Source organism: Bombus terrestris, chromosome 3 (genome assembly GCF_910591885.1).
Source record: "Bombus terrestris chromosome 3, iyBomTerr1.2, whole genome shotgun sequence".
Lineage (NCBI taxonomy): Eukaryota > Metazoa > Arthropoda > Insecta > Hymenoptera > Apidae > Bombus > Bombus terrestris.
This window is the reverse complement of record NC_063271.1, coordinates 9,588,342-9,614,397: the sequence shown is the minus strand read 5'-3', so window position 1 is coordinate 9,614,397 and position 26,056 is coordinate 9,588,342. Positions and strand designations below refer to the sequence as shown.

Sequence of the window (26,056 nt, the reverse complement as noted above, 5' to 3'; positions counted from 1 at the left end):
CCTATTATAGTTAGGCTCTGTGCTACCGATCGTTCTCATCGTGGTCACGGTAACCTTGAAAGGCGCGTGTAATATTAAACACTCAATGAAAGAGAAAAAGAAAGAAAAGAAAGAAAATTTAAAAGAAATAAAAAAGAAGCCAATCCATAATCTCCAAAAAAAATGCCTAAACCAAACCGAGAACCGACAACGAGACAAAACTAATCAACCACGATCCATCCTTTGATTTGCAGATGCTCGCAGCCGAGCAAGTTCCAAGAGTGCAGGAACTCGACGACGATACCGGTGTCTGCGATTCTAGAAAGCCAGGGCGGCGCCAGGGGTTCCGGTCTTCCACTATGGGCGAACACGGCCGTCCTCCTGGCGTTCCTAGTGATATTCCGCACCCTGGGATACCTGGTGTTGCGCTACTATCGCGTGCCCAAGTGAAACGGCGTACAATGAGAAGAACCGCCTTTCTACTGCCGCCTTATCCACGAAATGTTGGATCATGGCCGCGATCGACGGACGTCGGGACGGCCTCGCTACGCTAACGGGAACGTCATCATCGTCGTCGTCGTCAACATCGTCGTCGAGCTTCCCTTTGACCCTTCGTTTCGCCCACGGGCAGCGACAAAGTAGCTCGCGAAACCGAACGGAACAACCCGAACAGAAACCGCGCGCGAAAGTTTATTTTTCCAGGATGCCACTGGTCGTCTCGAGACGGCGCAGGGCTTGGAGGTGGTGGTGAAAAGATAATCCTCGAACTGGCACGGGTACGTTTTACACCCTCGTAATCATTTTCCTACAGAATTAGGTTCGTCGAATCGAACGAATCAAGCGGTTCGAAAGAAGCTGAATCGAATAAAAGACACCGAGTCGAACTGTATAGTAGGACGATTGAGATTGCAGCGGGGAGAACGCGATCGGAAAGAGGAATTTTTAGATTTTTTCCTCTGGCAGAAACCTTGTGTCGTACGCCTGTTCCGTGTATTATATTTTGAGGAGTGGAATGAATCTTCAAAGGGGAGAGATTCGAGGGGAGATAATTAGTCGAAGAAACTTTCTAGAAAGCGGAATAGCTTGCCAATTTTTCTGGGATTTTTCTCTTTTCAACGCCGCCTACCAAACTATCGATACCGCTATTTTAATTACCGAGCGATTAGCTACTATTTTTATTAATTGTACACGCATCTCGCAGAATAGAATACCTCAGACAGACAGGGAAAACCAGCGACCTAAGCGAAACGAGGGGTTAACAAAGAAAAGAAAAAAAGAAACCAAGATAATAGGGGTTGATAGAGAGCGGAGAAATATAGGGGGTTTCCGCTCGTTCCCGCTAGCGGCGGGCGATGAGATAGAACGCGCGAAAACGCGTGATCAAGAGACTTGGCGAAGACTATACATAAGATTGTACACGTAGAGACTTTATATATATATACATATATATATAATAGATAGATAGATATACATACATATATCACGCTATCACGTGAAGTAAGAGGAATACGAGAGAGGGTGGATGAACACGAGAAAGCATGCGGAGGGAACTCTTCTGTTTTAATTTCTTGCGGAAACAAGGGTATAATGATAGAGGAAAGAATGTCTGTATCTGTGTGTTTACGTATAAAAACGCGAAAGTATGTAAGAGTGAACGAGAACGAACGTGAGTGAGAAAGTGTGAGAGCCATTTCTTTTTACTTTTTCTTTTTTTCTTTCTTTTTTTTTTCTTTCTTTCTTTCTTTAATATCTTTTGAAAGAATCGATGCGACGTCATGGCGTCGCGGTACCGACTGAAAGAAAGGAATCATAAAACAAACACACACACACACACACACATACACACGTGACATTTGTACGACGATGCATATTTCTTAAGCTCATAGGAGAGGGAGATGAGAAGAAATAGGCAAAGCGGAAACTCGCGGAGATAATGAAACTTCACGCCACGTCGAGAATCACCCTACACGAAGAAGAAAGAAACGCTTAGGTTTAAGAGACGTGAAAATGTAGAAAAAGGAGAAGAAGAAGAAAAAAAGAGGAAGATAAGAAAACGGAGAGGAACTTTTCAAATCGTTCTTAGCGACTATCCACGTTTTACTTTCTACGTTTTTATTACCGCTGAACAATCTATCGCTGCTAAGACGATATTCACCCCTAGCTGATAAGATGGACAAGCTGCTGCTAATTCTATGGATTATGATGAAACTACATCTCTACCACTTAGTACTTTTTATTATCGGACGCTGTAAGTTGCGTTAAGGGATATATCGAGCGAAAAACGACCGTTCATATACATATATACATATATATACATATATATATATATATATATATATATATATATATATATATATATATATATATATATATATGCTGCCAATTTTGATCGGTTTGTAGAAAGAGGAAAGCGATGAAGCGAGAATAGAGTGAGAGGGAGAGAGAGAGAGAGAGAGAGAGAAACACGTGTGCAAAGAGCGAGAATGGAGAAAAAGAATTTTGGAAAGAGTTTGTGAATGGAACAATTCGAATAGAAATGGAGAAGGGAGAGCGAGCAGAGGTTTATAGCAGTTAATTGTTTGCACTTGTCGCGCATTTTAAACATCGGGTAACGACATATAAAATAATTCGAGGAAAGTCAAAGGAAATACCCGACGTATGAAAATATGTACGATTTAATAAGAAGAAGGTTCGTAAAATGGTTAGGCTGGCTATGGAAGATTCGGCATTCTAAGTCGATCTTAGAACGTTTGTTGGTCTCTGACGTAATCTGTGTGACGTTTCTCGAGGAGCTCGACACGTTATGGGGATCTAAATGAAACATTTAACGCGCGGTATAATAAATTCATTAGGTCTACCTTGTGTATATAGAAACATATATATATATATACACACATATATATATATATATATATTTAGAAAAATCCTATATATATATTATATAATAATAATTATTCTTATCATTATTATTATTAATATTATTTTTATTATAACAATTTTAATAATTAATATTATTTTTTATTATTATTCTAATTATTATTATCATTATGTATATGTAAAAACCGCGGACTGAACGAGGAGGCACGCGACGTTTTTATTTTCTCTTTCTTTTTTATTCATTCTTGTACATTCTTGCACCGACAGATCGAACGGAGAAAAAAACGGGACACGATACGATGAGTAAGAATATCATAACACACACGGGCGAATACCAAGCGAACCACAAGTATGTTTCTATTCAGAGACTTTTTTACCAAACGATCCAGTTGCGTTAGTTGCAAAAGTTCGAGCATATTCGAATAGGGAAAAAAAGAATTTTAACTGCATGGCACATAGGGAGGAAGAACGCGATCAGACGAGATCAAATATCCTTTTTCTTCCTCCCCGAAAGAGTGAGAAACCGTACAGCTCACCGTACAAAACCTTCAAATAAACTTATGTATACACACACACATACATATACATGTATGCACTAGACATACATATACGTACAGAAGTCACGGAGAGCCAGTGTTTGTTATTAGTAAGTAATTAAATAGATTAGGTTGGCTGACGTGGATCGGTCAGGATCGATCAAGAGGAACGCTGTGTGTCTTTTAGTCAGCCAAAACGAGTTACGTTTCGAATCTGTGCGACGAACCGGACGACTCGCCGGATATTTATACCGTGGACCGGTCCACGTAATCGTCCGCAGCTTTCCCGCGATGTTAACAAACAAAATTAGGACGAATTAGAACGAATTTTGGGGAACCATCGCGCGTCCACGATCTCTATTGCATATCCTCGTTCGGTCAGGCTACCGTTAATCCCCTTTCGATTCTCTTCAGAAGCCAATTTTTCGAAAATTATATAAAAAGAATATATGATACAAAATTATACTATATGAAAAGCAACGAGAAAGAAAATACCCCTGGCGTAGGCAACCAAAACTCCATGGTTATCTAATAAATGTATAGAGTTTGAAGCTTCGATATTTAAAAGTTTTACATAAATTTTAGAAATATTCAAAGGGAGGAGATCTTTGTTATAATCGTCCCGGAGGAATATCTTCGTTAGGAAATGAAAATTGGTAAGAGAAATATAGAAATGGATAGCTGGTTGCCTACGTTAGGGTTAAATGAGCCGCTTATTTGCCATTTTTAAATCAGTTAACAGCACGTGACGAAAAACGAGGAAAATTAACACGTTCCATACGGTAGGATCTCTACGACTCCTACCTTCCACGACGAAAACAATTCGGTTTACTCGTTCCTAGAAAAAAAGATGGACACTCATTAAGTCGTTTAAAAATAAAAAAAGAAATAAAAAAGAACGACGTCGATACGTATACCGACGTCGTCGCCGTATAACTTCCTCTTCCTCGACACATGTGTCGACTTCGCATTGAACGCGTGTTGATCAAGTTATATAAGATAAGCGTCGATCAAGTGCTTCGACGCTAACATTTCAGAAATGTCGAAAAGCGGAGGTAACCACTTTGGCCTGTAAACGGCTCAAATACAGGTGAACCAGTGGCAAGAAATCGAAACGAAGAGGGGAACAGGTGCCGACCGAACGATCCTCGACTTTCAAGGCCGCGCGACGGGATTCGTCCGGTGCACGCACAACTAAACGCAATATCCACCAAGTGTTCAAAGTTGGTTCGGTGTGGAACGAAGAGAGGGTGGGTGGAGAGACGTTAGGACGAGGAGAACGAGTTGCTTCCCAATAAAAGTAGGATTTAAGGGGAATCGGTCCAGAGTTGAGATTAGGTACGCTGTATCGGAACGAACAACACGGAGTGACAGAGACGTTTAAACAAAGATTTGGCTGTGTCAATGTCTCTAACGACTTTTTATTCGTTCGTAACGCTTTCTTTTTTCTACTTGAACGATTTCTAAACAAAGAAAGAGGGACGCAATGGAAGAGTGAAAGGGAGGGAGAGAATGTGGAAGGAAAAGTCGACGAGAAAGCCGGAGAGAAAGAGAGAGTGCAGGCGAGAGAAGAGAATAAGAAGAGCGCACACCGGTTAGGAAAAGAGAGGAGAACACCACGTTCGAAAGTCGTTCACCGTCGTCGTTCGTTTTTTTGCGCTACCAAAGTTCGGTTTTCTTCTTTCCTGAGGCTTCGTTCGTCAGCTTCAAAAGAGACATTTTCATGTTAAATCTTTACTGTTACCTCGGCGATGAGGTTGTGCAGCTTCATGCACGTAAGATATTAATCACTGCCAAGGGAGAAGAGAAAATTGGGATTACTTGGAGAATTTGACGTGTCAGCTTTTTTGTGGAATTTCCAGGTTGAAATTGTTCGAATTGTGTCAATGTGTTCGATGAGAAATGAGATAAAATGTAATGTAAATGGAGAATGGTACAATGGGCTTCAATATGGAAGCCCGATAGGATAAATTCATATTAGAAATTATTGGAAAACTGTATTTAATGTTTGTTAGAAATTGTAAGTGCGATTTGCACATAAAATATCACTGCCAGAAAGACTAAGATCGTTTATTAAGAAATTCAACTTTTAGAACCTTGTAGAATTTTTTAACGAAACTCGTTTTAACGGCTACGTAGAAGTTGTTTGACACGAGTGGAGAAGTTCGACATCGTTGAATTTTAATTTCATATCGTGTCGATATCTTTTTTTAAGAAACTAGAAACCACGTGATATCTTGCGATCGCAACACAGGAATTGAAAAATTATACTTGCCTCTATTTAGCAGATGCAATCTGCTGTAACTTTATAATGAAACGTTTCTCTTTTTCCATTTTTGTGCTACATTTATGTAATACATCATATCTAAATCTACACCGATAAAGCTTCAAAAGAAGCTGTTTCATTCGATGGAGGAAATACCACTTTGCTTGCAAAAATTCCATGTAAAGATTATAAAAGAAAATTCACAATCTACGCGAAACTTCTCCGTTCACAGCAAACGATATCTACATATTTATTTAGGTATAGCGCAATGTCTGTCAAAGCATAAAATAAAATATAAAAAGATAGAAGGCTTTTTTAAAAGACATGTTGACACAGTTCAACCGCGAGAAAATCGATTAAACGATGGTCGGATAAAATCAAGACAAACGATCGAAACCGTAGGAAAGAAGAAAACTAACGGAGGAAAAAGCAATCGTCGATGCTTGAGGAGAAATCGACACAAGTAGCGATAGCAAGAAAAACACTTTTCCCGCCGTTCGTTGCATTTTTCCTCGCCGCGAATCGTCCTCGACTTTTTCTGCCATTGTGCCAGCGAGTAAACGGAACACGCGTTTTCTCTTACGGTTCGAGAAAGAAAAACCTTTTCTTCGAAGAAGGTTTCCCTTCTCACTCGTTCAAGAGTACTTCCATCTGTTCTATTTTACCGTTGTTCGATGGACGAACGGGACGACAACGTCGTACGGTATTGCTTTCTCTACTTGTAAAACGACTCTTTCGTAGACGGGTTATTCTAGGACATGCATTGCTGACTATACACTGCGGGCCATAAGTATTAGAACACCGACTCGTTACATTTATTGAAAAGCTCGAGTAAATTTTACTTTATTAACAAGTGTTTTGCATTCTAAGAAGGTACGTATGATGCGAACGAAGCAACAGATTTACAAATAATTAGAAATAATTAGAAGATGAAAGAGGCGAAGAACATTCGATTCTTACTAAATATCATCGGGTGTCCTAACGCTTATGGTCGGCTGTGTAAGTATTAGGACACCTACTCGTTACTCGATATTAATCTTTCGACCGGATCATTTCTTAACCGGAATTTATAATCAGACAACTTTTGTAATCGTTAAACCGTGGATGTTCGTGCATCAGTGAGAAATTTAAATGTGTCACAGTATACAGAATGTACGTAATACATGCGAAAATATACAAAATATCCAAAGCGAAATACCCTTTGTAATATTTCAAAGACAAAATTCTCTATTTGAAAAGCATTTATTTAATCGCGTCGATAGAAAGAGAAAATCGCGCGAACATCCGCGATCTAATAAGCGTGAAACTAAAAGCAAATGCAGACGAATTAATTACAGCCAGTACAATTTCTAGGCCTTGTAATGTAAACAAAATGCAACTGATTTTTAAGAGAAATTATGAGAACATATATAAAAATAGGACATCTATAAATAGAGAGATTATTGTGTCCAAAAGATTGTTAATCCGAGTAACGAGTTAACTCATCCTACCTCCTGGTTAAATGGTTAAAGATCTCTAAGAAATTTTACTTTATTTAATATTTTATATTATAAGGCATATATGATGCGAATTAAATAAAAATAAAAGCAGTAAAAAGCACTCGATTTATACTGAATATGAGCAAGTGTGGTAATACTTGTGGCTGACGGAACCTATACAGAAAAAAAGGAACATCACTGGCCGGATCGTTTTGGAATTAAAAGATCGTCTTTTCAAAATTTTGATACTCGTATTGTATTATATACACTATACACAGCGTCCCGACATTTGTATACGTTTACAAATTACCCTTTTTGCGGAGGAAAGAACGTCGAACCTCGACGATCGACGTAGACGTTGAATCTTAAGAAGCATATAAAATAACAGAGAAAAATAGAGGGAAGATAAAAAATGAAACACCGTGAATCATCAAGAGTTTTACGATTTCAAGCTCGCCCAAAAACTCTGCAATTTCTATAAATAATAAAACTGCCATTCTTTGATAATCACATTCCTGAGAAGCGGATCGCGAATTTTTATGCGTTTATATGAAATTTGATGATGTTAAAAATTAACGTAATATGCAAGAACGTGTAACATATTCAAAGTATAATACTCGTAACAATATTTCACGGGAAAAACAATTTTCTACTTAGATTTCGTTTATTCGATCACATCCACGAAAACACGAATTTATTTGGATAGAGAGATATTAGTAAATTAATCTACATGATTTTAAAGCATAAAAATGCGCATTTTATCGACGACATTTATCCACCTGAATCGATGCAAATCTCTGAATTTTCTAATCTCACGAATACCGATCATCGATCGTCGAGTTCGATGGAAAACAGTATAATTCTCGTATCGTACAACGTTAGGCAGACAGCGATCGCGCGTAATCCGTAGTTCGAACGAAACATTCGCGATCCTCGAGTTGATCAGTTCGAGGAAGCTACACACGCTTTTTGCACTAAAACTACAATAAGACTGAGAAAACGTTTTTTATACATGTTGACGTGAGTCACGAACCACGACACCGTCTACGAGGGACTTTCTTGTAATTCAGAATCTTCGTGTGTTGCACCCTTGCGGTCTGTACGACCGAAATATCGATGAACCAGCCATACCGTGATCTCTTCATGGAGCTTACGACGGAATTAATACAGCCAAATTCTCTGCGGATGATATTTTTCACGTTTCTTCTAGCTCTGGCTTCTTCTTCGCAAACACGAGTCCATGGAATATGTAATGGAGCGATGAGAATGGAACATAGTAGACGTGAAGATGAGAATTCGAAAGGGGATGTTTAAATTAGACTTAAATTAGGCTTGTGCGAGATTAGTTTGATTATCGAGGCTATTTGCTGATTTATTACTGCCAGAACTTAGGAGTAAATATATTTATAGGAAATGAACGTAGGAGAATGGAAGATAATAAATCTATGGTGCTGGAGTTTCTTAAGTTTCCTATGATATAATATTTCAAAACGCTAAAGTGATTTAGATGAAAGTTTAGGATATTACGTTCACTATATCTTCGTTTTCAGTCAAATCAGGAATATAGATGATCGCGTATGTATTAAGACACCTTTTGCTTCATCTTTTGGATCATTTTTTATTCCTGTTTTTTAATCGTTAAAAACATTTCTCAAGTCAAAGACTGGTATAAAGGAACCGTTATTAATATGGATGATTTTGTTGCTTAATATTTCAATTTTATTCAAATGACTTCTTTGGAACGTTAAAGTCCCTTCGTTCGTCGAAACGGAAGAGATCGAAGAATATGGAAATGTAGAAACCATAACAGGATTAAATATAAATACCTATTGCCTAATTTATACAGTCATCTTCTCTCGAGAGTAAATTGATTTTTCTATTTGTTAATTTGCGAAATTAAAACAAGCACCAGATGTAACAGAATATTCGAAGAAAATGGCGAGGATAGACAAAGATGATCTTGATTAAATATAAGTGTTAATGTAACTGTGTCTCATAAAACTAAATTAATCCTCTTACTTCCAACTGATAAATCGGTAGCAGAAAGAACTAAAAATCTACAGAAATAAAATAAAAGAAAAAAAAAATGTATTCAAGCAAAATGAAGGGAGTAGACAGCAAAAATGGCCTCGAGCAAACGAGTGAATCCGCACAGACTGTATCTTCCCCTTCTCTACGCGTCTCACGGGAGGGACCCTGCTTTCCCGGGGTGAGAATAGGAATGTTGAGGGCGACGAGACGTGATATAACGCGTGAATGTTTCGCTTTACAAAAATAGTGCCTTTTTTACAAAGACTCTGTTGTTTGTGCCAAGTCGAGTTCAAGGAATGCGAATGCGTACACTCTCACATATAAACGTATAACACACACGTAGACACGCATAAAGACACATTTTACACAGATACACACGTAGGCGAATATCTGCGAGACTTACGAGAGAGGGAAGCGACCCAGGGGGAAGATGTAGATTTAGAAAGAACGAAAGGAAGAGGAGGGGGTAACGTTGAACTTAAAAAATAAGAAGATGAAGAGACTGACGAGTCGAGGGTGGAACGGCAAGGACGAAAGATTGAAAAGCGTAGCGTTTGGTCGTCTGGGATTTCTGAAAAGATGTCGACGAAGATTCGATGAGAATTCTTCTTTTACGAAAATATTAAGCTCGGAGACTTGATATTTTCTAGATTCTTTAAATCTGCTGCGATTCTTGGATTTCTATATTTCAATATTACTCTCATTTTGGATGACAAATCTAGAATGTTAAAAGATTGTTCAGAATGTTGTACGAAGAGGATTTTAAAAAGTTTTAAGCAAATAAACATGCAGAATTTAATGACGTATACGTTCCGAAATACTCAATATAGCATATTCGGAATATTATTGAAATTGTCCTGATGAAAGTTTCGATAATGAATCGTTGTTTCGATCCCCTGTCTCGATGCGCCGATCTCTGACCGGTGTTCTACCTTTTAGAAACATCCTCGTTGCTCGCGCACGACGATCTCGAAGAACAAAGAAATAAATAAATAATAGAACAATGAATAGGAAACGGGAGGAAGAACAGAGACTAGGAAGAAACTGAAAATGAGGAGGTTTGCTAGAAAACGTAGAAATATCGAGCATCATTCTATACACGCGCACATACGGTATGCCAGTAACAGCAGCAACAAAAGGAAATAGGAATAAAACGCACGTACGAACACGCACGAACATAGTACACGGCCACGATCATATTGAAACACAGAGAATGAGAGCGGAAGAGGGTGCGTTTCTTTCTGGAGAACGGAGGTCGAACAATTTACCTGTGAAAGTGTGACAGTGAGAGCGAGATTGTTATATGTGTGTGTATGAGACAGAAGAAGAAGAAGAGCACCGCGGGACTAACATAAAGGAAAAGAAGAAAAAAAAAAAAATGCAAATGCCAAAAAGTGTTCCACTAATTAATGCCGCCGTGGATCCCCAAATTAGTACCTATTATAAAGAAAAAAGAAAGGAAAGAAAATCGAATGAAATTGCGAGTAATAATCGAGTACATATGTAGAATGTGTGCTAAAGAAAATGAAGGAAAAGAAAAAAAATATGACGAAAGGAAAAGAAGTTAATATATTAACTTTAGTTACGGTTATATATATATACGCATATTATATTCGTGTATATATATATATATATAAGTGTGTGTATATACATGTGTGTGTATGTGTGTGTGTGTGTACACACACGAGCGAATGAGAAGCACACGGACACGCGCTGTACTGATCAATCGTTCGCACAACGATTGTCATAAATTATAATACACATACATCATACGTACACGTGTCATATATATACATATTATACACATAGGTACACACACACACACACAGAAGTTCTGTTTTATCGTCATCCCTCCAGTCTATCAATCTTCGCACATGAAAAGATATTTCGAGACTGCGTATTGTACATACCATAAATATCGTACAAGATATACATACATATACATAATTATATATGTATATTAAGACGGATGATAAATACACTTAGCACTAACATGATTACCCTATATCATTAATATGATTATTATTACATGAGATGATATTAATTAACTGATAGTATTATACCTGTTGTCCTGATCAAAGGACAGACGCGGTTTTTCATGGTAGATCTACCTACTTCCCCTATCCCGATCCTCCTCCCCTCTCCTTCCGCGCCGACAATTTTAGGAGGAAATTGAAAATCGTTATACATATATACATATATATAATATACATATATATGGAGAGAGAGAGAGAGAGAGAGAGAGAGAGAAAGCGTTATCACACTTTGATTTTACCGATAATCGTTAAATAATCGTCATTGATATAAACGATAAGGATTATTATTATTAATTATTAATATTATTATTATTATGATTATTATATTATATCAAATTGTATTATTATTATTAATATTATTATCGTCAGCATCGCCGTTGTCAGGGTCGTTCCGTCGGCCCTCCATCGTTCATCGTCGCGAGATCATCGTCATCCTCATCGTTTCAACCTGAACGCCGGTTTCTTCCGATTTCTTATCTCTTTTGCTCGCCATTTTTTCTTTCTCTTCTTCGCGAATTCGTTGAGTTTCATTCGAGAACTTTCTCCTTCCATTTTTGTTTTTCAATTCTTTCTTCTAATAATGTAAATTCCCATAATTTGATCGTGGAAATTCGCTCCCTTCTTCCTTCGAACCCGCTTCTTCGTCGCAGGCCCGATTCCTTCTCGTTGCCGAAGAATGATCTCAATTGAAGAAAGGAAGATTCGAAGACAGGAGATCGTATCGTCCCGTGAACGATAGCCGATTTATTCGAACGATCGCTACGTTCGGGGCGAGCTGTCTTTGTCTCGCACCTTCTGACGATGGCGTCTGCGCGCGGCGCGCCATTTAGACACGTATAACGATTCCTTCCACCTGTTTTTCATTTTTCTAGAAACGTTCTAAGAGTCGTGGCTGTTCGTGGAAGGAACCCTTGCACGATTATCATCTTGTCCTTCGGGAAGAAGGGGTAATATCAACATTTCCTTTCGATTTAAATATCTCTTCTTCTCCAGCAACGATGATTCCAATGCGCGGCACGCGTGGCGTTATCTTCGATAAAAATGTGATTCCCCGATTTTACGAGCGTCTCCTGCAAATTAGACTGATTTAAAAAAATGAACTAAAATTCGGGGAATCGATGAAGAAGAAAAATGTTCTTTGAACATAATGTTTGAAGCGGCTTGTAGGATTTTGCGAGAGTTTAAAAATAGTGGAGTCTTTGATGTAGATCGAGGATCTCGGTGCCAGAGATGCGTGAGAAGAAGAAGCACCGAATCCTGTTATCGATGTTATCGTCCTTTATTGTCCCCCTTTTCCCGTTACTTTGAGGCGTGCGTGTACATGTGTGCTCGGTGAGAGTAATGCGCGTGCGAGCGTAGGCGATCTTGAATGGAGTTGAATCGAATAATCAGCTTCGATATCGACGACTAGCCATTGAATTTCTTTCTGTTTCCTGTCTTTTTCCTAGGTAAATCGAGTAACTACTGTTCGAATGATATTTTGACGTTGCACATCGCAGAAAAATAGTGTTGCAGGCCATCTATGTCTTTAGAGCTGCACTTGTGATAATTGGTTAATATTATTTGACATAATTTTTAACGAAACCTTCTTCGAAGCTCATAGATATATATATATATATGAAGGATTTCTCGATTTATTTAACCTGTAAATAAAGTTAGGTTTAATCCAACCAATCAGTTTTACGGTATATTATACGGTCGATCTTCTATTAAATTAAGAACTTTTATGAATGTAAAGAAATGTAAAAGTTATAGAAAATACTTTCCTTCGATTATTACTGCAACACTGCTTATTTAATGTTATTTCGTTTTAATCACTTTTGTAATACCACATTCGAGAAAATCGAATCTGACTAAGTTGAAATTGAATGTTCGATTCGACGACCAAAGGGCGAGCCGAGTAGTGCGAAACGCTCGCACGTGTCCCAAAAGAAACTTATAGCGAACTTGGCCATTGAATGTTACCGATGTTCTTCGAGCACAGTGAATTCACAAGCGAGAACTGTGCGGCTTCGAACTCTGAAACGTTCGTGCGCTTTCTTGAATTTGAAATTACGATAAAGTAGACACAAATTGATCATGATATAAATCTCGTACAAATTCAAGGACGCGAACGGCCTTCTGCTCAAAGCAAGTGTTACCATTCTGCCGAGCACAATTTGATCTTGTATAAATAATTATTAATAAAATTAAGAAGATGCCAATAAATTACTGTATAGTTAAAAAAATAAGTAATTGTATAGCTACTCTTAATTTACTTATCGTACGTATATTTCGAACGATCGTTGTCAATTCGTCTCTTCGGATCCAATATGGCGGACCAACTATGGCAGTCGTTCTAATAAAAGGAAGAAAAAAAGGTCAAGCGAAAAAAGCGTTTCGATAGTGAAATTTTATGAAGCATTTGTTAAAGATAGTGTGTCTGTATTTTCAAAGCTATTCGTTGGTTATTGCATAATAATCTACAAGCTCAGATTGTGCGCGGCCATCATAACATTTATTAGTGACTAAAAAACGCGCTGTTGCATACTCGAAATGTTCGCTTCGTAATTTATTGTAACCGTTAAAGAAGGAGAGAAAACGAAAAAAAAAAGATAGCGAGAGATTGTCGAAAAAGCTGTTTATCGAGAGAGAAAAAAGAAAAAGATTTATTATAACGTAGTTCTTCCTCGAACTGATGTTGAGAAATGTGAAAAAAATAAAAGAATTAAATTATCGACATCGTGTGCCGGATCAAAAAATATGGACGGGGATGTAAATAGATGGCGTCGCTGGCTGTGCTGTGCAAATTGTTGAATAGCGATGTGATACACACACATATATATATACATATATATGTATAAATACATGATACATATGTATACATATATATTTACATATACACTAATTTGCGGACGCGGTATTACCTCCAAAAAAAAAGATTGTAGAACTGCAAAGGCTGCTATTGCAACAGAAACATAATTCGATGGCAGATTCACGTTATCGGACGCCATTGATTCAAGTAAAGAACGAATAAACGATTGAACGACTCCTCGGCGTTTTAACTTTGCGATAGGATCAATGTGAAATAACATTCGAAATGTGTGCTTGTATCGATATTACGTTATCGGATAATGGATCGAACTATCGATGTTGCTCTTACACTCGAAGCCAACTTCAATCGAAAACAGATGAGTGTAACGAACGCAATGGCGACTTTTGCAATGATACATGTTCATACCGTATACATGCAAGCCATGGTCGTGCGAACTGTATTCGATCAAATACGACATATTCATCGTCTTCGTTCTTGTGCTCTTCGTTCACGTCGTGTTCGTTTCATTTTCATGCACTGTCAGCCATGCGAGGGAACGCTTGGGGACATCTGACATTTGATTCGCGATTTAAAGCCACCATGGAAAATACGAGAAAAGAAAAGGTGCATAAAAGGACACGTGAACTGAGTGGCGCAATTCTTCGATAAATTCGCTTTTGAATAAAGTAGATAGCACCATAGATTTAAGAAGTGTTAACCGCAGATGCCGTGTTGAGAAAATGGGCCTCGTTGTAAAAGAAATAGGGATGAGTAACGGGATTTCTCTTTCCTTCCCTATCTATTAAAAACAAATATCTGTTAGAAAGAGAAAGGAAGGCAACGTTAAATATCTTTATCTCTCTTTCAACGAGGACCGCACTCTTCATAAGACACCCACGGTCTATACTTCTTACATATGTCCATGGATAGGATACGTGTAAGTGAAACCACGTTCCAATTCGAGCGGAGACCACGCATTTCGATTTCGATATATCGTCTCGATTCAACAAATCGGACGCTGTCCCCCCGTGTTCACGTCGAAATAGCGCGTCGCGAATCGCGCTGGAATTGGAACGAATAATCGGAAACGATCTTTGTGGCGGAGCGTGTGATTGTTGAAGCGGTTCGAGCCTCGAGATATTCGAGAATCAAACTCGCCTTTAATCGGTCAACGTCGAGTCGAGGAGAACGGTTCATTAGTCTCAATTACTAGTTGGAATGTCTCTCGTGGTAAAACAAGAGAGGCGCGCTAAGCTTGAGCTCGTATGTATAGTCGCAAACAATCGACTTTCGATCTATCGTTGTAATCACTGCCATGTCGGCGACGCAGAGTCAGTAAACGATGGCGATTTTGTGTAGAGAGATACATACTTCGTTGATTTGAACCCACGAAGCGATGCGCGTTTACGATATTGTATTTTATTGTTATTTTTCTGCTTCGCGATGCATTTACTTTTATTCCGAATTAAAATATGAAACACTTGCGAATTTTTCTAGCAATAATTCCTTTTTTTTCTCTTAAATTATTCACTTATTTAAATAAAGTTACTACCACCCAATTCACCCAGTACTTTATTCATTGAGTATTAACATGCTATAATAAAGTGCGATTAAATATTCAAATGAAATTATCGTATTATTTTATGGACCGCATCGTGTGTGGCTTCAGCAACAAAGTGGCGTTTCTTATTAACTGTGTCTCGCAAACATTCTATCGCCGGAACAACATTGTGTGTCCGGTTTGTTAAGAGACTTAAGTCTCTTTACAATAAATCTCACTTCTCAAGAAACTTCCGATTGAGCCTTCGAAGTTACTCCATATGAGCTACTTCTTAGGAGTACCATTATGGACGTTGTATCGTGGGCGGAGCTCCAATGCTGGTATTAGAGAGTTGCTGGCAACTTACGATTAAAGATGTGACCAAATAGACGATATTCCCTTTCGATTGCGTCTTTTGATTCGCGAATTATATTGGAGATTGAGAGGTACCAGTGGAGCGCTGTCCACGAAACTGGTTCATTTGTTTCTTATCTGTAGCATCACCAATTCATATAATGCGTCAACCTCGAACGATTCTGAAGCAGCGATTTTCAACATTTTCATCTCACAGAACACATAAATTGATTATTAAAATTCTGCGGCATGACAAAAATTATATTGTTTTAGCTGTTGTCATTCTTTTATTTGACAATCTAAGAAAAAAGAGGCCAATGTCCTTAATTAAATAGTTAGATACTGCATCTTTCAAAAATTTTTACGGCACATGGTTGAAAATCGCTGTTGTAGATTCTAGAGCATAAGAAGTGCGGTGATCGGAGATTTTGGTCACTCGATGTTCACAAGCGGAACCCGGTCACTGCTGCGCAATACACAGGCGCAGTCGTCGCTGGCGGGCAGCAACATCGGTTCGATGCGATGGGTCGAATCTAACCTTTCGATCTTCTCTGATTTCGTTTAATTTCTTACGATATCATATAATTATTAAACGATAATGATTCTTATGTAAGAGCTACTACGCATAAGGGTGTTATATGTTACGTTTCTCGAATTTTGTATGGGCCATACGAAACTTTGTTCCTTAGAACATTGTTGAGTGGAAAAAATATCTTTCGCACTGCATTCCTTATGCACATTGCGTGCTGGAATTTGGTGCATTTATCATAATTGAGCAGGCATTATTACGATTGTGTTATAAAATAACAAACAGGAAAATGAAAGTGGAAGAAATAAAAAGAGGCGCATGTGCATTTATAAAAGCGAAAGGAATTCAGGGAGAGGTATGAGATAACACGCGTGATTGTACATGTGTGTATGAAAGAGGAAGAGAAAGCATTTGCAAACGATCATGTTTATTCTTCACCAACTGTACGCAATATGAAATTGAGTATACAAAGCAGAGCAGCGAGAACCATTTGTCCTAGTCCTAGTATTCAAACTCATCACCATAATTTATAACCGATTTCAATTTAAATCTAATAAAATGATGTTATAATACCAAACATGTCTTTTTTATTATCTTTCTATACCCGAAATATAAAGAAACTTAAATTCATCATAACAATTAATTGACAATAATATGAGTTTAACACCAAGATTAATTTTAGTATTTTCCTTACAGAGCCTTCTGATGGGGATATAGATCGCTGCATACATGAACTTATTGACTGAGTTCTTATGTTCTCTGTTACGTTCCAATCGCTAAAAGGTGTATGAGATACCAAATATAACCTTGAAATCGAACCTTATCTAACAATAATAAATGTTTATATTTTATAAAAAAAAGTAATAATTACATTATTAGTGATCCTGGATCAATTGACAATAATATGGGTTTGAAACCAAGATTAATTTCAGTACTTTCCTTACAGAGCCCTCTGGTGGTGATATAGATCACCGCATACATGAACTTATTGACTGAGTTCTCATGTTCTCAATTACGTTTCAATCGCCGAAAGGTGTATGTGTTACCAAATATAACCTTGAAATCGAACCTTATTTAACAATAATAAATGTTTATATTTTACAAAAAAAAGTAATAATTACATTATTAGTGATCTTGGAAGATTTTCTTTACAACTATCATAATGGTAAAGAAAAGAAGAGGTAAATATTATTATTGCACAAAAATAGTTAATATATGATTATCTATTTTGCAATACTATTTATGGAAGAAATAGTTTTACTATTTTATTAAATATATGTATATGTATTTAATTTTAGAATTTGAACAGAGTAAAGAAGAACGTATGGTTATAACTATTGGAGAAATTATACAAGAATTATTGAAAGCACATGATGAAAACAGAGATGTTGATCTAAATAAATTAAAAACTCGAATTGCTTCTAAATATGGCTTGGATAGCTCACCGAGATTAGTTGATATTATAGCAGCTGTACCTGTTGATGCAAGAAGTATATTAGTACCAAAATTAAAAGCAAAACCTATTAGGACTGCCAGTGGAGTTAGTATTTAATTCATTGCCGTATTATAATTGCAATGTAAAATCTTTAATAGAAATACAGCAACATTCTTTTCAAATTGTTGTAAAAAATATATTCAGTGAATAATTTGGTCTTTACAGATAGCTGTTGTGGCTGTAATGTGTAAACCTCACAGGTGTCCTCATATCAACATGACAGGGAATATTTGTGTGTATTGTCCTGGTGGACCTGACTCTGATTTTGAGTATTCCACACAGTCTTATACTGGTTATGAGCCTACATCAATGAGAGCTATTCGAGCCAGGTATAATCCATTTCTACAAACCAGACATCGCGTGGAGCAGGTGAAGTTAGGAATTTATTAACTATTTTTATATAAAAAACATTAAATAATAATCATAAAATACTGTTGCAGCTGAAGCAATTGGGACACAGTGTAGATAAAATTGAATTTATTGTTATGGGTGGTACTTTCATGTCTCTGCCAGAAGATTACAGAGATTACTTTATTCGAAACTTACATGATGCTTTATCTGGTCATGTAAGCAGCAATGTTAGCGAGGCAGTTAAATTTTCTGAACGAAGTCGTACAAAGTGTATTGGTATTACTATAGAAACGCGTCCTGATTATTGCCTTAAAAAACATCTCTCCGATATGTTACTTTATGGGTACATGTATTATAATAATTTACAAGAATAAATATTTTTTAATTTTCTTAGACTCATATTTCGAACAAATTTAACAGGTGTACTCGGTTAGAGATTGGAGTTCAATCTGTATATGAGGACGTAGCACGAGATACTAACAGAGGACACACAGTTCGTGCAGTGTGCGAGAGTTTTCAACTATCGAAGGATGCTGGTTTCAAAGTAATAGCACATATGATGCCAGATTTACCAAATGTCGATATTGAAAGGGATGTTAACCAATTCATTGTGAGTTATAACTGTATTCCTAAAACATTTCTTATTCACCTTTTTATTTTTTATCAAAGAAATTGTGTATATTTTAGGAATTCTTTGAAAACCCTGCTTTCAGAGCAGATGGTCTGAAAATTTATCCAACATTAGTTATACGTGGTACAGGCTTATATGAGTTGTGGAAGACAGGAAGATACAAAAGCTATCCGCCGAGCGTTTTAATAGATCTTATAGCTCGAATTTTGGCTCTGATACCACCTTGGACTCGTGTATATCGTGTACAGAGAGATATACCTATGCCTTTGGTCAGGTAATATTATTCATACTACTACATTACACCTTATTTATTTGGTATATTTTAGTCATTTCTATTTAAATTAAATTTAATTTTGAAATACGCAGTTCGGGCGTGGAACACGGAAATTTACGCGAATTGGCATTGGCAAGAATGAAAGATTTGGGAACTGATTGCCGCGATGTTAGAACTCGAGAAGTTGGTATTCAAGAAATCCATCACAAAATACAGCCTTATGAAGTAGAACTTATACGTCGTGATTATGTTGCCAACGGCGGGTGGGAAACATTCTTGTCTTATGAAGATCCCACACAGGATATTTTGGTTGGTTTATTAAGGCTAAGAAAATGCTCGGGCGATACGTTTAGGTAAAGTAAAATTATATATAATATATATTAGTATTGGAATACGATTATATTAAATCAAATACGTTTTACAGGCCAGAACTTAAAGACAGGTGCTCAATAGTAAGAGAACTTCATGTGTATGGTAGCGTCGTTCCAGTAAATGCTCGTGATCCTACAAAATTTCAACATCAAGGATTTGGAATGTTATTAATGGAAGAAGCTGAGCGGATAGCGAGGGAGGAACATGGATCTCATAAACTTGCTGTCATATCAGGTATAGATCTTACATATCATAATCTTAACAATAAATACTATAAGTATTATTATAAATCTTTATTATTATGATGTATATAATTCTATCCAGGTGTTGGGACAAGAAATTATTATCGAAAAATGGGATATGAACTCGATGGTCCATACATGTCAAAGATGCTTATAGCTTGCAAATAAATACTATTTTCTTCATAATAAAAAAGAAAAAAAACAAGCATAATATTTCCTTTTTTATTATAAATCTTTATTAGAAAACTTTGAAACAACCGATTATCGATCAAACATTAAATTTATGATCTTAACAGTACACTGATTCACAAAAGTATTCGAATACTTTCTACAGAAAATTTGTATGAGTATATTATGTGCATTAACCGACATTTTTTTTAAAATTTCGTTAGCATTGTAATGAAACAACTATCGTTATTATGGTAGCAAAATTTGAAATCAATTCGAAAATGCATATAGAAGTTACAAGACATTTATTGCAAATATAAATTTTTAGGAGTATTCGAATACTTTGATTCGCGATATATAGTTGGATATCGACAAGGTCAAGTATGGGAAGAACGGATCAAAACCCATATTTATGCACGTCCTGCTCACTATCAACAGTGTCCAAAAAACGCACTCTTATGTCTCTCAATAACTGTGTTAAGTAATCGAGTAAATCGAATCAACTACCGCCATATTTTGAATTTTCACAGTATAGAAATTATCAAAAAACTTTAATTTAAACATCAATACAAATTGAAATTTTTCATGGTATTGAAAGCCTGATTTAAGTAAATATAATTTCGATATCCAGATTTAAACACCGATTGTTATTAATAGTTTCCCCCACTCTCTCGCGCGCCACCTGCTGACGGCGCTCGAAGAGAATAAACAAAAGCAAGTCGCATTCGTGACACCGGTGTCGATCAGTGAACGTCGTTGTCTGAGCTCGGTCTGCCTTGTAATGTGCATTTCTTCAGATAGAAGTCGATCGCAAACGCGCAATTCGGTAAAAACGAATTATCGCGTGTTTGTCCTACACTTGAACGTTTGCACGGCCGACGCGAGAATGTCGTGGAAAGAGTGGGACGGTGAACGGTAGATGCTAGAACATTTGTGTCAATATAACAGGACGACCAGACGTCTACAGAGAAAGCGGTATTATCCTGGCGCCAAATCATAGGGGTAAGTGAAATGGCAAACACTGATTAAAATTTAGGTTAGGTCCGCCGATGTATAAACATTGAAAAATTGAATTCCTTGTAATATTACTAGACTGCGGATTTTTATACACTCATAAGAAATGTAAGGGTGTCAGAATACACATAATATAGAAAAATATGTAAAATATTCAGAGTACTTATTATAATATCTAGTAGTTAGTAGATTCTGCTTAGATTCCATTTCTCTATTTGTAACTGTTTATCAAAATATAAAGTTGCATAAATAACTGCAGTCTATATGTTACTGCATTATATCTGCAATTAATAGGTGGATGAACTTATGTATGTTTAATATTATATTAGAATTTTGTATTGTACAAATAGAATGATAAATATAGATACATAAATGAAGTTCAGTTGGAAAATTTCGGATTTAATAGATTTCGTCCTGCTTAAATTTTGTAACTTATCATCAAGCCGCGTGCATCACGAATAACCCATGCAAAATATTTGTTAAATAAACTACGTTCCATAATAATTACAGAATTGTTAAAAGAATTATTTCACAGAAGTCTTGATTTGTATAAAAAGCCACAATCTAGTTATGTCGATACCAAACCTATACCATGAACAACGTTATGCTGTTATGTAAACAAACATCGTTATCTTAACTTCATAATGAATTTCTACGTATACTTTGTAATTTTCTTCTTACTACATAAAAATTATTTATCAAATAATTATTCACAAATTATTGTGATAGGTAAGGTTCCAAAGGTTATGTCGTTAAGAAACATCGGCAACATTCGTAAAGTAAAAAGCAATCGTTTTCAACGCAACAGTAACTTTCTTGAGCTTGCTCGACCAATAAATTACGTCTACAATTAGAGTTACTTAACATGATATTTTTTAACGTCCGCGAGACTCGATTGTATTTCCTGAACTCCTCGGAATTCCTTGCGCGGAAAATTGTTTTATTTTGTTGCGTTTTATTACTTACAGAATCTAAAACCTCAAAATTCAATCTAAAACATACAAAAATTCGGAAGGCTATAGTTTATATTTTCTATTTTTCTTCTTTCGATATATATTTTTACGAAGGTGTTTATCCATGTCAAAACTGTTTCATTTGTTCTCATAAAGTATACGATAAAGTAAACGACGTATTGTATTCGTGCAAAAGTAGATTTTTTTATCGACAGAGAAACTATTCCTGCTATCATGTTACATATTCGTGAAATTCTAATAATACGAATGAAACGATGAAAACGAGAGATATTAGATTTCCTTTTTGAAGTTTTGCTTCGTTAACTTCTTTAATGCGAATTTTCGGGAAATTATTCGCATAGTCCCAATTTTGCAATGTTCAGTTAAGCAATGTGCAAGTGGAAAGTGATGCACCGAGTTCGACGACCTCTAGTGTCATAATACTCCAATTACGTCACTATTGTATTGGAATATCAGCAAAGAAATTAAACTTATAAGAATTATAAATTTATAGTATTGATCATAGTAATAATTAAGTATTGATTATAAGAGAACTCTTCAATTTTCATAGGCATTTATTCTTATCTATTCTATCTAATTACTATGTAAAGTGATATATACATAGTAATTATATAGCTCAAATATAGCTTATACATACTTGTCTATTTCTTAACATGGTAACAAGAAAAACAATACCGTGATATAGAACATGCTTTTTCTGTGATAGATTGGAAAAAGTAGTTGAAGAACAAACGAATGCAAAGATTCTATTGACAGTGTTTTATTGGTAAATTACCAATTTAGATAAATTATCTAATTTTGATAGATTGGAAAAAGTAGTTGAAGATCAAACGAAGGAAAAGATTCTATTGGCAGTGTTTTATCGGTAAAATCTCACAATCCTAGAGATTTAAATTCGTATCTTACAGTATAAGAATTTCCCCAGCTTTTCTTCATATATTCCTATCGTCACGTTAACAATATAATCAAGTAATTTCATCAGTATTATGTTACTCGCGTCATTATTTTAATTAGATACATTTCAAACAATAAATTATCTCGAAGATTGCATAATCTTAATTGCCGATTAAGAAGCACGACAAGAGCAGTTCCAGGCGAGCGGTAATTCCCTCGTGCGTGCACAGGTTGCACCCACGCAACTGTATACAGTGTACAGTAGTGCTACGTTAACTGGTCAGGGTTTTGCTTCGTTAACTGGCCGTCGCTAATCCCACCATTTATTGAAACTGACTTTGTGAAATGAGTTTCTCTGATATTATATACCAGACCCGCATTCCTTGCACTAGTCATCTTTCCAGCAACGCATTATACATTGGCTCATGAAAATATTTGAAAAATATTTTGTGATTATCCCACCATTTATATATATTAGTATATTAAATAGAACATTTTGAAGTTCTATTAGCATTGTGATAATTATAATTATCATGAATATATTTTTAGCTATACATAAAAACTACAGTTCATTGTGTTAATAAGCCATCTTTACCGTTAATTATATGTATGATTGAAGCAATTATTCATTCTGTATACTAATTTTTTATGAAGCATTCGTTTATGTTAAATATATATACTGTACTTCTATATACATTTTTTAATTAATTTAAAATTTTATTTATGATTACTGTGTTTCATTAAAATGTTTCTAAGGTTTCAAAGATTGTGAATAATATGCTAATAAATATCATATAATATATATTACAATATTATGTAGCATATTCACCAAAGTTGTCTATTGTAAGTACTCAAATATTTTCACGAATCGCTATACGTAAAATAAACAAATGTATCAAATACCATTACTCCACTCATACTTAATATAGAATGAGACACTCGGGATTCCCCAGAAGTATCCTACTTTCTTTAAGTGATCCGATGAGGTGCCGATACTTTACCAAATATACATGTCGGAGATGGAAGGACACCGGAGGAAAATCCCCTAATACTGTAATTTAGATTCTACCATAGCCGTAACTAGGCAATTACCGTCATTCAATCCGACTGTAATGGTTCGAGATTTATGATGGTGAGCTTTGGCTCGAGACGACAATCAGTCGCCGAAGCTATGGTGAAGGGATGAACCTTTTGTCTAACAAAGTTATGGAGAAATTCTATAACCCTCCTTAAAAAAGAAATAGTTGTAGCGGTACTCGACAGTAAACATTCTAACGGTTTCTGTCCCCTGGCTCGTCATACGCAAATCCTATTCTTCGGGTGAGATAATTGCCGGATGTCGATGCATATTCACAATATATGTTCAGTTAGTCTGATGACCCGTTATAAATCTTAAGTTTTAGTTAATAAAAGCAGACAAACAGTCTTTTTCCATGAACGACGCTTTCCGCTAGCAACTTTTCTTTCAAGGGCGGCTAGCGTCTTTCTCTAACCACCAACATGGAACCCTCCTAATGCTAACCCTAATCTTAACGCCAACCCGACATACGTATCTACAAGATATTTGCATTTATATGAATACGTTACCATTCTTTACAGTGTATATCGTATACCTTTCATAGGCCGTGAATCTGTGTTTCGTCCGACGATTTTGGCTCGATGCTCGCGATATATTCACAAAGTGGCCGCCAGTCGTGAATTCGTCTCCGACCGGCCAATTGGACGACTCGCGATCTATAGTAAATATCCGGCTACTATTATTAAGTTTGTCCTTAACGATCGTTACGGGTATCATCTCGCAACCATTAGCTCCCGTCACACGAATGGCATCGGATCCGTTCGTGAACTTCGCGAAGTTATCGGATCGTGATCTAGTGATTGTGTGTTTTCACTGTTCCCAGTGAGTTCCCAGTGAGTAAGTGGTTCTAGGATCCGCGTGAAACTTCATCGGGAATATCGTGTATACTATTTTGTAGAAACACCGTATCACACCAACTGTCGTATAGGTAAGACACGAACCGTTTACCGTAAAATGGGAACATTTAGTTGGCAACATGACTGATAATAGATATAGAGATAATAGAATCGATTTGGACGTTAATATTCCGTAAATTTATGATCACATTGAAAATTGGTATATTTAGAGAAATTTGACGAGAATCGCAGACGCTGATTCGCGTTGCTGACCAACCATTCTTCCGGATGAATCATCTTGAGTCATCGTAAACGCTCTTTTTTGGAAATGAACTGAAAATAAGTGAAAGTTTAGGAAATAATTCTAAAAAAAAATATCTTACTCTATTATTATCTATTAATTTTACTCTAATTAATTAAAGAGAAACAGCTTGTATTTATTACATTAACACGATGAATATTGCAATAAATAGATACTGACCGATAAAAGCACATAAGATACCGAAGCAAACATACGCCTATATTATCGTGTCGTTATTTATTCAAATAATACGCTATATGCATGGCAGCTTGTACCGAGAATTTCTGGTATCAAGTTCGTACGCCTACATGTCTGACAGATAAGGGATCGATGTGTCCATACAATTTTCGAGGTGTAACATTGTAAGGCAATTAGTAGGAACGTGTATGCTCGTGTTACCAAATGTACCAACGCCGTGTTGTCCAAATGTATTGACACAGTCAGGGACATGATCTCTCGTAATAGCTAAAAATACCGAAAGATGGCGACTACTAAAAAATTCACGCTATTCTGTTTTATTTCATATTAAAATTGCATAGTATTTATACTTTATATTATTACAATATATAGTAATGATGTATATTCTAATATACTAATAGATACGTTATAAAATTCTATTCTTATGCTTTCTACAGTGTATAAAGATGTATATACTGTAAGATCTTTCATATGCATTATGAATAATTCATGATTTATGATAGATAAAGGTCCTTTTGTTTTCACCACGATAGTATTTAAAACATAAAAATACGTAAATAAGATAATCTACCTAATTGCTACTTCAGGTCGATTCTTATGTAAGAAAGTATAGATAGCTAGTTTCCTCATTGAATATCTTATCGACAGTAATTAATATACCTCGACAAGTTTATCGCAAAATTGTTGATTTAAAATTGCCATCGCAAATTCTCGCCGTTTTTTCCCAAACAAGCACCTCGATTGACTTATTATTTGCGCCGTTTATTTCATTTTACCAAGTCTCTTAGGATCTTCGCGCCGTATTATG

At 36.3% G+C, this 26,056-nt stretch overlaps 3 protein-coding genes across 10 annotated transcripts in view; all 3 read left to right on the top strand.

Annotated features, from left to right (window-relative positions):
• Positions 1-16,997, top strand: part of LOC100648854 (ABC transporter G family member 22) — a 280,612-nt gene extending 263,615 nt beyond the window's left edge. For all 6 annotated transcript variants that reach the window (XM_003394445.4, XM_012320928.3, XM_012320933.3 and 3 more), the window contains one exon: positions 234-16,997. In XM_003394445.4, coding sequence (XP_003394493.2) covers positions 234-429 — 196 coding nt within the window. In that variant the 3' untranslated portion in view covers positions 430-16,997. The remainder of the gene's footprint in view (positions 1-233) is intronic.
• A 427-nt stretch (positions 16,998-17,424) lies between these two features.
• On the top strand, positions 17,425-19,996 carry LOC100651597 (elongator complex protein 3). Of its 2 annotated transcripts, XM_003394466.3 has the most exons (9): positions 17,425-17,601; positions 17,719-17,960; positions 18,081-18,284; positions 18,356-18,609; positions 18,687-18,876; positions 18,954-19,171; positions 19,264-19,524; positions 19,596-19,777; positions 19,868-19,996. In XM_003394466.3, the coding sequence occupies exons 1-9, from the start codon at positions 17,583-17,585 to the stop codon at positions 19,951-19,953; spliced, it is 1,656 nt and encodes a 551-aa protein (XP_003394514.2). In that variant the 5' UTR covers positions 17,425-17,582; the 3' UTR covers positions 19,954-19,996. The 2 variants fall into 2 exon arrangements, with proteins under 2 accessions (XP_003394514.2, XP_048260385.1); XM_048404428.1 differs by lacking the exon at positions 17,425-17,601 and having other exon boundaries at positions 17,858-17,997.
• Positions 19,997-20,661: 665 nt separating this feature from the next.
• The window catches only part of LOC100642483 (TBC1 domain family member 1), a 37,492-nt gene continuing 32,097 nt past the window's right edge, over positions 20,662-26,056 (top strand). Inside the window, exon 1 of one of the 2 annotated variants that reach the window (XM_012320939.3) lies at positions 20,662-20,955. The gene's annotated coding sequence lies outside the window, so the exon portion shown is untranslated. Of the gene's footprint in view, positions 20,956-24,641; positions 24,842-26,056 lie in introns of those variants that run through there. The other variant, XM_012320940.3, reaches the window with a different exon arrangement.

Coding starts and splice junctions, on each gene's coding strand:
- LOC100651597 (XM_003394466.3), top strand. Junction 18,285..18,355: donor CCAGACATCGCGTGGAGCAG/GTGAAGTTAGGA, acceptor ATACTGTTGCAG/CTGAAGCAATTGGGACACAG. Junction 19,778..19,867: donor TAAACTTGCTGTCATATCAG/GTATAGATCTTA, acceptor AATTCTATCCAG/GTGTTGGGACAAGAAATTAT.